At 31.1% G+C, this 13,621-nt stretch overlaps 2 protein-coding genes and 1 non-coding gene across 5 annotated transcripts in view; 1 reads left to right on the top strand and 2 right to left on the bottom strand.

Moving 5' to 3' along the window:
- LOC105140061 (3-hydroxyisobutyryl-CoA hydrolase 1-like) overlaps positions 1 to 2,723 on the bottom strand; it is a 5,018-nt gene extending 2,295 nt beyond the window's left edge. The window contains exons 1-7 of the mRNA XM_011046736.1: positions 2,596 to 2,723; positions 2,260 to 2,363; positions 1,917 to 1,997; positions 1,566 to 1,634; positions 1,338 to 1,401; positions 1,176 to 1,255; positions 973 to 1,056 (exon numbers count right to left, since the gene is read on the bottom strand). Of these exons, the coding sequence (XP_011045038.1) occupies positions 973 to 1,056; positions 1,176 to 1,255; positions 1,338 to 1,401; positions 1,566 to 1,634; positions 1,917 to 1,997; positions 2,260 to 2,298 (417 nt within the window). The 5' untranslated portion in view covers positions 2,299 to 2,363; positions 2,596 to 2,723. The remainder of the gene's footprint in view (positions 1 to 972; positions 1,057 to 1,175; positions 1,256 to 1,337; positions 1,402 to 1,565; positions 1,635 to 1,916; positions 1,998 to 2,259; positions 2,364 to 2,595) is intronic.
- Positions 2,724 to 5,933: 3,210 nt separating this feature from the next.
- Positions 5,934 to 10,692, bottom strand: LOC105140057 (Tetratricopeptide repeat (TPR)-like superfamily protein). Of its 3 annotated transcripts, none has more exons than XM_011046731.1 (6): positions 10,514 to 10,692; positions 10,269 to 10,426; positions 10,039 to 10,185; positions 7,723 to 9,322; positions 6,578 to 6,889; positions 5,934 to 6,474 (listed from the first exon to the last, which is right to left on the bottom strand). In XM_011046731.1, exons 1-4 carry the CDS (start codon positions 10,517 to 10,519, stop codon positions 7,855 to 7,857), a joined length of 1,779 nt encoding a protein of 592 aa, XP_011045033.1. In that variant the 5' UTR covers positions 10,520 to 10,692; the 3' UTR covers positions 5,934 to 6,474; positions 6,578 to 6,889; positions 7,723 to 7,854. The 3 variants fall into 3 exon arrangements, with proteins under 3 accessions (XP_011045033.1, XP_011045032.1, XP_011045034.1); XM_011046730.1 differs by having other exon boundaries at positions 6,578 to 6,879; XM_011046732.1 differs by having other exon boundaries at positions 6,608 to 6,879.
- Positions 10,693 to 11,388: 696 nt separating this feature from the next.
- Positions 11,389 to 11,462, top strand: TRNAN-GUU (transfer RNA asparagine (anticodon GUU)). The gene has a single exon. It is a non-coding gene; the product is annotated as a tRNA-Asn (tRNA).
- The last annotated feature ends 2,159 nt before the right edge of the window (positions 11,463 to 13,621 follow it).

Here is a 13,621-nt window from a genome sequence, read left to right as displayed (position 1 = left end):
AACAAAAACCCTCCTGCTGAATCATGAAAGTATAATTATAATTTGTTGCACTTCAAACTCTTAATCTGATTATCCTCAAGATTTTTAGTAAATCTCAAAATAAAGAACATCAAGTTTCTGTGATCATTCCACTGTTCTACAGTACCTTAAGTTTCTTTTCTCCTCAGCAGTATGCTTTAAGGCAATTAAGTATTTATATTATGAGACTTGGCTCCTGGCATAAGACAAAGTCCTTGTAGGAGGTCTTTGGCCATCTAGAGAAGACCATCAAATATTTTGTTTAATTATTTAAGTGATATAGTCGAGCTTGTAGAAATTATTCAAACTGAAAGTTTTTGGTATTTGAGTGAGGATCTGATACTCTTACATGGGAAAACTATAATGTTGACCTCATATGTATTTTTATAGATTAGTGAGATAAGTTTAGGTCAAGAAAAAATTTGATAGAGTTAGAACAAGTTAGCATCTTAATTAAAACGATGATAAAAAAAGATTTAATTGTTAGATCGAGCTTAAATGTTTTCAAGTAATTTTACTTAATTTAAATAATCATTGTGTCACTAATTGGATTGTTGTATCTTCTGTAATCAGGTTTCAAGCTCGGATGCTCTTGTTTAAGCTAAGTTTGTTATTTATCCTATGTTTTTTTGGATTTATGTTTTAATTTGGATTTATATTTAATTTCCTTATCATTTTTTGATTTCTAGTTATTTTCTAATAAAGGTAGAATTTTCTGGTCTGTTTAGAAATTATGAAAATCTCTTAAGAAGACAATCACCGTATATATAAATTTTAGATAATAAAATTACGAGTTTATAATTCACATGTACAACCATTTTTGCTAATTAAAATTCTTGCATTTTCTATGTTATTGCTATCCTATTAGCTTCCACCTGCATCACTAAGTTATTTAGAAACATCAAAAAAACAAATCAACTCCCTATGCTTCCAATATGTAAAGCAGAAGCATACAGTGTTTTCAGTGACAATCCTGAAAGTTCCCTGCAGGGATAGCCCAGCACCTCCTCCCATCACGATCCCATCAATAATTGCAACCTTCAAATATCCAATTGCATTTATCAAAATCAAATGAAGATGACAAGAGTAGAGAAATATGTGAGATAATTATTGGCTTTGCTAGTTTGCATAATGATAGAGCCATATAACTTCTATACCACAGGCTTTCCATATGTTGCAACCAAGTAGTCCAACATGATTTGTTTCTTGTAAAAATTTGTCCCATAGCTCCAATGCCCTGTGTCATCCAAGGAGATAAACATTTACGGCATCAAACATTTTCCAATTACTTTTAAACTTTCTTAGAAGATTCTTTTCACCTGCAACCATACAAGTATATGATGCCAAGACATCACCACCAGCACAAAATGCCTTTCCATTTCCCTGCATGAGATTTAGTTCAATGTGATGTCTGAGCTAGATGATAATGGCATCGGCAGAGACAAATGAATGAATCATAAGGAGTAGAATCATGTTCTGATATCTAAACACGTGCAACTTAATAAGAGGTTGAGAATTCCAGCACATTCCTAAATCAGCTTTTTTACCTTCAATATCACCATTTTGACTTTAGGATCAACCTCGTAAGCTTTCAACTCCTTGATCATCTGACAGGTCTGCCAACAAAATTAATAAAAGGAGTTACCGATCAAATTTTTTATTATTATTTACCAGGTTAATGATCAAGAAAGTTGACATTGAAGGTAAGAAGAAATATGTATATTTCACACGGCTTTGAAAAGCAATCAGCATACTTCATAAGAAAAAAACGCTGGTGCTTTAGCTAAAGCTGCTGCCTCTAGATCAGAAGATTTTATGCCATGGCTTTGAATCTTGTACGAAGGGCAAAAGTACATGTGCGATTGGTAAATAAATTAGAAAAATCAATTTAAGCATACCATGTGATAGGTGAGGCTGTTTAACTTGTGTGGTCTGTTCAATATCACCTTCTTCACACATGAATTTCCTTCGAACAGCACCTAGATCAGGATACAAATCCTATGAAGAAATTAAATATTTCTTGGCTGCCCTTGTACAAGCTTAGAGAAAAAGCTTTTCATTCCATTTTGTTGATATGCATGAACATAAATTAAGAGCAACGCAATGAACAGTGAGTAATAGCACCAAGAAGGAAACTTTGGCCTCTTGGTATCTTCAATTTCTGGTATTTTTCTTCATGCATCTGCCATTTTCCGTTTGTCACAAGAAATGTAGCGCAAAAGAGAAGAAAATGGGAAGTACCTGGTCAACATCTTTGTCGAAGCAGTGACGGATAGCCATTAGAGATATAAATCTGCTCTCTTGGTTCCAAGATACAAGTTAGCAAACAAGCCTTCTTACAAACACTAGCAACCACCATTAATCAAGTTAGGCAATCCCAGTACAGAATCCCCTTGTTCATTAAAAAAAACCAACTACAACCACGAGAATTCTTAAGAACAATTTGCATGAACATTTAAACAGACAGACACATATATACTCAGCTTGTCTTAATTAAGTTTGTCGGCATTGCAACTATCACAATCGAAGCAAACAATCCAATGCAAATGGAATGATGAGTGCAAGCAAGAAGCAAACCTAATGAAACTCAACCAACTTCTGCGGCAATGTTTACGAAATCTGGTCCTCAAGCAGGATAGCCACTTTTCTCACAGCCTACCCTGTCTTCCACAAGAATGCAGGAAGTGAACAATGACTACTGCATTTTAAAGTACTGCTAGCTTGATGCATGGGCTCCGTTATTGTAGTAGGTTAGGTATTTATGAGGGCAGATAGACTGAAGTCACAGATTCCTACGCATGTGAACTGCAAAGTTTTTCATAGGCAAAGAAAAAGGTTGCTTTATCAATATTGATTTCTCTTCTTTCCATTTTTCGCTTGCGAATTAATAGCCATAAACCAAGTTCTCCACCAAAAACATTGATTTTGAACCTAGGTAGCATCTATCGTGTCATGTCATGTCAGAATGGATCATTAACAAATTACACACACCAAACATGGTTAGGATTGAAAGAAAAGGATCTAAATAAAAAAAAAATCAAACATAAGTGGTATACTATGAGTATCAAAAAGATGTATTTTAGCCTTCAAACTTAAAAAATGATATAAAAATTTATTTTTATTATTTTTTAGTTCTTGATTAAAAGAGGAAAGAGAGATCATTGAATTTCAGCTAAAGAAAGAGAAACATTTTATTTGCATTGACTCAAACCATCAAAACAAACGATATTTATATTAATTTTTTTATGAGCAGAGTTCATATCAAGTGTTTTTTTTTTACTTTTAAAGTTCTTGGAAAAACAGATATGAACTCAGGTTAATTTTTTATTTTGGTTGATTTCAGGTTTTTGAATGGATTTTTGATTTTTTTTTTTTTTGTTTAGGTTATAGATAGGTTTATTATGATTTTTAAAGTGTTTTATAAATCTTTTAGGTCAAATAGGTTGAAAACAGTTTTAAAGTAAAAAAAATTAAACTTTAATTTATCAGTCATCATAGCAGTCGGAATATAGGCAAGATCAGATAATGCATCGTTTGCCTCAGCATGAGACATGCCATCTATTTTTTTTCAAAAACAAAATTGGGGTGGATTACATGTCATCCACCTAATATGCAGCAAAAAAAATAATAATAAAGGCTCGTTCGCTCAGACCTAGCAAAATAGGCCAAGTAGCACCTTGCTTTTTTTTTTTTCTTTTTTTCTTTTCTATTTTTTTCAAATAATTCTTTTTTTATATTTTTTTTAAAAAATATTTATATTTAGATTAATATTCGTTCCCTCTTTTATTTTGTTTAGAGAGCTTCTTTTGAATGATTGTTATTTTTTGTTTTTCAAAGAGATTTTTTTATTCCTCTATAAGTTTTTTAATGGTTTTTGTATAAATGAACTATATTCTTGAAAATAAAAAAAATATTTTCATATGTTATTTCTAATATGTGTAACTTTGCATAATATTTTTTTTATTTTATTCAATCAATTTAATACATTTATTTATTTCTATTATCATTTAATCTAATAAAAAAGTAATGTAATAAAAACATTTAGCAAAAATAAGTAGGTAAATATCTCGTCTTATGAGATTAAATATCTTAACTATACTTGTCTCTTGATTTTTCAAGTTTTAATTTTAGAAATTGTTAATGATCTTTTATTTATTAGCTAACACAGTTCTTAGTTTATTTAATTGTATATATGCATAATTTTTTTAATTTGTATTTATATTTTTTTAACTAAAAAAATACATTGAAAAAACCTGCATAAATAATTTTTTTATAAGAAATAAAAATATCAAAGTTATAATAAAGTGCATCACATAACTAATTAATGATAAAATCACACGTTCAATTTTGATAGATTGTAATTTGGGTTACTTCATGCAACAATTATTAACATTTTTTTCTCACCAGAGAGATAACACATTTTACATAACAAGATTTAGAATATTTTTATTAATAAAATATTAATGATGAGACTTAATGTTTTTAGTGATATAGTAAAAGGATATTTTTTTAAAAATAATTTTTAATTGAAAATATATTAAAATAATATTATTTTAGATTTTTTTTTATTTGTAAAATTAGTACATGAAAATCATCCAAAGGATTTCTAGAAAAATATTAGTTTTATTTTTTTCAAGTAAAAATCAATTTAAAAAATATTTTTAAAAATAAATTAAACCACAATACTAAACACACCTCAAACTTAATACCTGCAAAGTGACTTTGCATGAGTTTTTTCCTTACCTTCAGCCCAAGCTCTTGGAAACATTTTTTTTTTTCTTAATTTCGTGACTCTTTTGATTAAAAATAGATTATGAAATAAAAATAAAATAAAAATCTTTGTTTTAGGGTTTTAAACTTGACTGGTAAGAAAGAAAGACCAACAAACTTTCTTCAACAATGTTTATGTCTATTTCCTCAAGTTATGCAGAATAAGCGTGGCAGACAGATTGAATGCAACTTATTCTTATTCTGGATAGCTCCATTATCAGTTAATGGAAGAATAGAGCAAGCTTATAAGGGTCATCCCTGGATAATCTTCCAAGGAATTTCCATGGCCCATGATGTATTAAATTTCAAGAATAGTATAAACCAAGAGATTTTTTTTTTGGACAAGCAATATAAACTGAGAATATAATCTAATTATAACAAAGTTTCTTAATTAATCATAAAGTAGCTGGCTATATACTAAGGTCAATTCATTTCCTAGCCGTATTGTTTGAAATCAAATTCTAGTTATATCTAAGAACAATTTTAGAAAAGTATCTTTTGCAGTAATGGGTAAGAACACTGCGGTTTTTTAGCTCAAGATCCTTTAGTTTTTCGTCATTTATGCCCATAGGTAACTATGATACCTTTCTCTTGAATTTCCCCTTGTCCATTTTTGGCTACCAGGCAAATCACCATTAAATTAAACAAGTCTCATGGGATTATAAATGGTAGATTTGAGTATGTATTTTTAGATTCAAACTAAATGTTTGAATGAAATCCATACATTTTATAGCTAATTCAGTTTGATTATTTTGGGAATAATATATACTTATATTCCAGTGACATGAAAACTCTCTCCTTTGAAGATAGGGCTGGAGGTTGCTTATAAAAGCACCAGGGTTTGATAGGATAGAGAATCCATGGGAGGATTTTTCCTTGAGGAAAAAGCTGTGGTTCATCCTACCTTTTACGGCTTGTACTGTGGGGAGCAAGTGTTGCCAACTTTTTATCACATAAACAATCTGTGGTAGGGAGGCATCTGTTGGTAATTTTATCTGAGCCTTCCTTCGGTGACGTAAAGTCATCTCACAAAAATGGTAATTCTTTAGAGAAAAACAAATACAGCCAGCTGGGAAAACGTCGGTGTCATTAATCATATCCAGGACTCACAGTAACAGATTTAACTTTTATTTTTAAAAAAATAAAAAATAAAAGACATTGTTTTAACATTTTTTTATAAAAAAATAAAATCTTGACTTCCAAGCTGTGACCCAGGCCTTGGGCAGAGTCAAAAAAACAGGACAGGTCTAATAACACTAGAAAAGAAGACCCAGGTATCATCACTGCTCCAAAATCAGGAGTGATATAATGTTAATACCCGGTTACAAAAAGATGGGACACCATTTTTCCCATTCGAGTCATTAACTTGGCTGTTGTAATCATGGCATGACATTGATTAAGAAACAACCAAAGAAAAGCTCACTTAAACCTGAATATAAGCATGGCATTGTCCGGGTGCCCAGATCCTGTCAAGTTTCAAGAAAGCTCCGATACGCAGCCACAACTCTGAATAGTCCTATTCATTATAGTTCTCTCTTAATTTGTTGGATCCGCAAAGATACAAATACCATGCAGATAACCATTGTGGCACAAGTTGGTGTTGCTTGAATTGAAGTTCTGGAACGTTATGCATATCATTCCCACTATAAACCCAGTCTTGGTGCTTCAACCTCCTCTTGTTTAACCCTGCAAGAAAACGTAAGATACCAGATAAGAATAGGAATCAGTAAGGTGTTGAATGATCTTCCAAATCAAAATACAAGCTACAAACGGCAGATACAGAAATCTCTTGCTTCAGATAGAATTCAAACCAAGTTACCAAGGTACTCTTTGTAACTACAAAAGAGGAGCATTTCCAAGACGTGTGTACGCAGTATCATGGTGCTATATTTCTTCCAGAAAGTATGTAACGATGGCTGCTCCTGTACAAAATTCATTTATCCTCGTCACTGCTTGCAAAGAGGCTACTGACCACCAACTCAAATGGTAAAAGCCAAAGTTTATTTCCTTGATAGTCAGGACAGCGAGTTGATAACTTTCAGTAGATCCTAGAGTTCCAGATGGGCTGCAGTTCAACCTCCACAAAAACACCTGGGAGTGCCTTGTTAGACAACATCACGAAACTAATTCAAAATTCTATCAGAAATTACCAATTCTTAAAGCCTCCCTCCTCTAAGTTCAATGGCAAAGAAGAACTTATAGCCCAAATCATATAGTTTGTGCCCGTGAACTCAATTTTTCAAATGGCAAAATCCTATCTTAGAAGGGAATAACTATTGTAGAATATATGGAATTGAGAAAGATGAACTGGAAAGCAAACTTGCAATTTCAAGCACGCTTTCCATTGCAAAATGGAAATGAGAGCGACGGAGTAATTTACTATCTGGTAACAGGAATTAATTTTCCATCATTCAAAGCAAAAACCAGAGGAGAAAAGCCTGTTTAAGATTTAAGCCAAGTCAATCCAAAACCAGCAACTTATAGCAGATCAAATCAAGCTCACATTGAAAAGGCAGGATTCAAACACAATTAAAGGAAGTTGAAAAAAAAAAAAACAGATTTGCCTCAGCTTGGATTTTTCAAATGGTAAACATAATCATTAAGATATTGACTGCAATGAACAATGCACTATAAATGTGAGAATATATACTTCCATAATCACATCATTCAACTTGCTAATATCACATGTTAATATTTATTAGCTGACATACTTCAGCATTTCACAATAAGCTTAAAAATCTTTGAAGTTAAAAAGTTATATCTTTCAGGCAAATTTATCAGGAAAACTCGTAGCAAAGCATTATTTTTACCATATGGAAACCTGATAGGACCTATTTCATGGTTCATGGAATTTCCTGAACAGGTAAAACTAGAACAATGGCAGCCTAGAAAACCTGTTTATTGAACTTAACAGCATCTATAAAAGATACATACCTCTGGAAAAATCATATGCAAGACTTTAGGATCCCCACAAGCAGAAAATAGCCAACATCATAAACTGGATCCCAATTTCAAATGCAAGGACTGTGACTTGCCAGCCAAATTGCTCCCTGGCATTTCAAACTACTAATCTTGCACTGTCCTTGCAGGACTCCAGATCTCCAAAGAGGAAAGTCTCTTGTTTCCAGTCAACCACTTCCGATACAGCTGAAATGCCCTATCAGGCTCCTTCATTTTGCAGTACTGCTTAATTAGTATTTGAAAAGGAACGTGATCAATTAGTAAACCAGATTTCAATAACTTGGCTAAAAGATCCTCTGCCTCCTTGGTGTTATACTTCACACAGTAACCTCTAATTAGCTCAGTGTAAGTTATCATGTCTGGATTACATCCCCCTCTAAGCATTTCATCATATAATTGAAGAGCATAATGAATGTGTCCTGCATTAGCAGCTGCACCGATCAAAAGATTGTAAGTTACCACATCCGGAAAAAGGCCCTTTAAAAGCATATCCTTTTTCAGAAAATATGCATACAAAATGTTTCCTATTTTTACTTGTGCATGGATCAATGCATTGTAAGTGAACACATTCGGTACAACACCAAAAGACAACATACGATCTCTGATGGCAAATGCATTATAAATATCTCCACATCTCCCATAACCATCAATTATGAGGTTCCACACAAGAGGCTCTGGTATCATTGATTTCTCTAATGTACAATTAAGATAACCATTAGCCTTATCTATATCCCCACAAACACATAGGCCCTGAATTATTAATTTATAGGAAACCTCATCTGGAGCAACTCCCATTCTTAACATCACATCATGTATGTAACAAGCCTCATCAAGCTTTCCACTCTTGCAAAGGCTAGATACAAGAGTGTTATATGTGAAGACATCAGGCAGTAGACCCATTTTAAGCATTTGACAAGAATAGCTATATGCAAGTTTCATGTCTCTGGCTAAACAGAATCCGTGGATAAGAACATTATATGAGATAACATCCATTGGGGTACCCTCCTCCAACATTGAATCCCAGATACCAAGCGCCTGAACTATATCTCCACTCTTGATAGAACCATCCATAAGTATAGTTGAGGTGATAACATTTGATGTTGCTTTTTCACCATCATCTAATATCTCTCCAAGAAGCTTCTTACCTTCAGTTAAAAGGTCCTTCTTGCAGAGTGCATGCAAAAGTGTGTTGAAAGTAACTCTATTTGGTTTGGTACCACTATTAGCCATAGAAGAAAACAGATGTAATGCTTTATCAACCTTGTCAAGAAGACAGTAACCTTTGATAAAAGTATTATATGTGGCACAGTTGGGAGATGGACCCTTGTCTAGCATCTCCCTAATAAGCCAATCTGCCTTCTCCAACTCACTCATTTTGCACAGTCCATTCACCATATAATTGTGTGTCAGCACATCAGGAACAAAACCTTTCTGAATCATTTTACTCCTTAGCCATAAAGCTGGTCCCAACTTACCCCCCAGACACAAATCCTTGATTATAGCTTCATTTCCTGCACAATTAACATCCAGCGCACATCCTGTAATGCCTTTCTTCACCAAAGAGATATCATCCCTGTAGGACTTAGAGAAACAAAAATATATAAATAACTATGTTCTGATTCTCAAACTATTATCATTCACAACTCATGTAAACTAATCACCAACAAAACATTCAGTTCAAATAATCAAAAGCTATCATTCAACAATCAATCCCACCCCATATAAAAAGCTGACAAATTGAAGTCTAACAGACATGAAAAAAAAAAAAAAAAACTTTCAAATTAAACAAGGAGATTTATCAAAGCAGCCCAGTAATTACATCCACTACATTTATCATTTATGAATTATCCACTTGCATAAACTATCACCAAGACACCAGCACAACATTCAGCTGAAATAATCAAAAGCTCTCATTCAACAATCAATCCTCACCCCATATGACAAGTTCACAGCAGTGAAGTCTAACAGACATGAAAAAGCTAGACTTCAAACAAAACATTTCAACTAAACAAGGAAATTTATGGAAACGGTCCAATAATTACATCCACCACATCCATTAAGTATCCAACTTGCATTTTCTGCTTCACAAAAATACCAAGGCAATTATAGAGATTTTAACATCTTGGGTTGGACAACATCACTTAAAAGAAAATCTACAGTAAAAGTACCCTCCTAATTATGCCTTTAAAACACTGTAAATTTACGTAGTAAACATCCACACTCCAAATTATAATTCAAATTCCAACCAAAAAAAAACCAACAACAACAACAACGAAATCAAAAGCTGACCTCATCGATTTCAAACGATCCAAACTACCCTTAAGCATTGAATCCAATACATTAAAAACTAGTGGGTCTCCTCCTCCACCATCGCATTGCTTATTATTCGAAAATTCATCACCAACAACAGCATCCATGCCATGCCCACCAGTCCTCCTTCACATTTACCAACATTTTTCTTATTACAAAACACATTAACATTAAAAAAAAATCCTATACATTAACGAAAACAGCATCACCTTAAATCTGGATCTAAAACGGGCTCACAGGATAAGACTCCACAGAATAAATTAGCAACATTGTGCTTGAAACTCTCAATGGTTTTTTCAAAAAATCGAAGCAGCAAAACTTGTGCTGATACTGTCGTTGTCGATGATTCTCCAAAAGAGATGCATAACTATAACAGAAACTCAAGAAGTCAAATTTAAAGAAAGGAAAAAAAAAACAATCAAGAAATGATTAAAGAAGATTAGTGAGAACTCACAGCCATGCTTTTATGCTTCTCTATCTCTTTCCGTATAAATTACTGCTTCAAATTAATCAAAATAAAACACCCATCAATCTTTTTGAAGGGTTAAAGGCAAATGCGTAGCGGTTTCTGTCAAAAAACCCTCACTCTTTCGCTCAGCCTCCCTAGATGCTCTGTGATTGTTGAGCTTGAGCTATGGGTGTTGTTTTGGGTCTGACCCAGTCATTTATGGGCTTAGTGAAGGTGAGCCCAAATCAATATTTTTCCATCTTTTCTTATTACTAGTTTTACTTTAGAAAAACAATAATCAGAATATTTTCAATAAATATTGATAGATACGCCCTTGAAGTTTATAGAATTTCTATAAAATATATATACATGGTTTTAAATTAAGAGTACGGTCAGGTTTTAAATTATCGGGTTTTAGATTTAAAATTAATTAGGTTTCAATTTTTTGAAAACTAATTTTATATTCTAATATTATCCAAAATAAACGAATGCATTTAGACTCATTGTTCATCATTCGATTAATTATTTGTTTTTATTAAAAAAAATTTGAAAATATGATGACTTTGGTTGCCGCGGTAAAATTTTCTTCTTTTACCACCCCTTACATAAATAATTGTATGGGACCTATAAAACTCATAAATTTGATATCAAATAATAATGTGAATTTTATTAAGATTATTGATTTTATTTCGTAGAAAACATAATAAAATGGGTGTTTTAAAATTTTTCAAAAAAATATATATTATAAAAACATTTTTTATTTTAAAAAATTATTTTTTACACGAACACCACCAAAAGACTATCAATGGGTTACTCAACATATTAGTAATATTTGTTTGAAAATAATAATTATATATATGTGTGTCCGTGGAAACAAGCAAGCTGGAATAGCTCAGTTGGTTAGAGCGTGTGGCTGTTAACCACAAGGTCGGAGGTTCAAGCCCTCCTTCTAGCGATAAGTGTTTCATTTTATTTTGTTTTCGTCACCAACAAAACAACGTGGCACTGTTTCAAATTCCAGAATCAAGAGATTAGCTGGTTGTGCAGATTAGATATTTATTTATTTATCGCGGTAAAGAAAAATGATGCTTTTTTTTTTTAATAAAAACTGATTTAAAAAAAAAAAGAAATGGGTTTTAATTAGGTCACGTAATATTAACTCTTCTTATTATAAATAATAATAAAAAAAAACTAAAAGGCATCTGACACCTCTTTCTATTCACTGGAGTAGTGTAATTAATATTTTACCATTGAAAAAGAAAAACTAATTATGCTTCTAATTGGGATTACAATTGTTTTTTCAAAAATGATACTTTAGTCATTGCAAAATATATTTGGGACATTAATTTGAATATTTTTTTATTATATTAAAATGATTATTTTATCCTTAAAAAAAAATATTAAGCTTTTATAGAGGGATTTTTTAGTCTTTTAAAAATAATTTACACAAATAAATTACGTTTAGGAAAAAAATAAAATGAACATGCACAGGGTTCTCCATTTTAAAAAATAAAATTACAAAATTATCCTTGAAATTTAAAAAAAAAAGGTTGATTTCAAGAGTCTTAGTTTTTTTATTCTGATTTTGTTGTTATTTTTTAATTTGAATAGGATTTATATGGTTATTTTATTTTATTAAATATTATTAAAAAAATTGTTCAACATTAGTGCATGATGGTCTTCATGCCATTCAGATGGTGCATGTAGTCTCTTCTAATTACCAAAATCCTATTTTTGCAGTGGCGTTAGGAGTGACAAGTTGTTTTCTTTCTAACAATGTGATACGTGTTTATAGAGGAGTTTTTTTTTTTTAATTCTAGATGAGAGTTATAAGTCAAGTTAACCTTAGTTATCTTAGATTTTCTTCCTTAATTTTTTATTTAACTTTTAGTTTTTTTGCTAGGTCTTTCTTTTGAAAGCTTATTTATTTTTTATACTGGTCTGATGTTGAGAGTGATAAGCTGTTCGAGTTAATTTGGGTGAACTCGTTTTTTTTTTTAAATTTTATGATTTTTTTTTAATTTTATTATTTTCCATTAAACTTTTTTCCCTTGAGATTTATCATTTTTTTGCTTCTTTTGTTGCTTTGTTATTTCAAATGCGGATTAGTTAAGCTAACTTAGGCCAGGTTGCATTTTTTTATTTTTTTATTTTACTTTAGTTTTTTTGTTAGATTTTTCTTTTGGAAGTCTTTTTTTTTTGTTTTGATTTCATGTCACGAGTAGTAGCTTAGTTAAATTAACTCAGGTTAACTCAAATTATTTTCCTTGAATTTCTTATGAGTTTTTTTTTCATTTTACATTAAATTATTAGTCCTTGAGTTTTGTTATTTTTTTACTTTTCTTTTTATTTGGTTATTCCTAGAGCGAAGTGATAAAATTAATCCGGTTTAGCATAGTTTTCTTATGTCTTTTTTATTGAACTTTTGTCTTTTTTATTAGGTTTTTCTTTTAAATTTTTTTTTTATTTAATCTCGATCTCATATTGTGGATGGTGAAAGTAACCCGAATTTACTCAGATAATATATATATATATATATATATATATGTATGTATGTATGTATATATTATCTTTGACATTTACTTATTAGATATTTAACTTTACAACTTCTTTTCTTTTTACGAGTTGTTTTGGTTTCATATTCCATATTAATTTTATTAAATTTAACTTAATTTATTTTGAATTATTAAATTATTGTTGTCTGAATAATTTTTTAGTGTTGGCAAAAATTTGACCCAACCACGACATAACACGGATAAACTAACTATTTTTTTATGAAATCAAGTGGAGCTTCCTGTCAAACTAAATTAAGTTTAATAACCGTGAACAAGATTTATGGAAAAATAATAATCTATTCATAGATGTAAATCTATCTTTAAAAAGTTCATTTGTTATGTAATGATACTAAATTGATTATTAATAATTTAAATGAAAATATGTATTAAATCAAATCAAATAACTTATTATTCCGAGACCAGACGAGTGATGTGGAATTTGTTTTACAGAAACTAATGTTATTTTGCCCATAAATAAATTAGAGAATTGTTTAAAATTTAGCCAATTTTTGTATACGTATTTCTTCTGGGAATATGTGGTTGGATTATTATAAATAAA

Source organism: Populus euphratica, unplaced genomic scaffold (genome assembly GCF_000495115.2).
Source record: "Populus euphratica unplaced genomic scaffold, PopEup_1.0 scaffold100.1, whole genome shotgun sequence".
Taxonomy (NCBI): domain Eukaryota; kingdom Viridiplantae; phylum Streptophyta; class Magnoliopsida; order Malpighiales; family Salicaceae; genus Populus; species Populus euphratica.
Note: the sequence above shows the minus strand (reverse complement) of the source record. Positions and strands in the feature narration are given on the sequence as shown.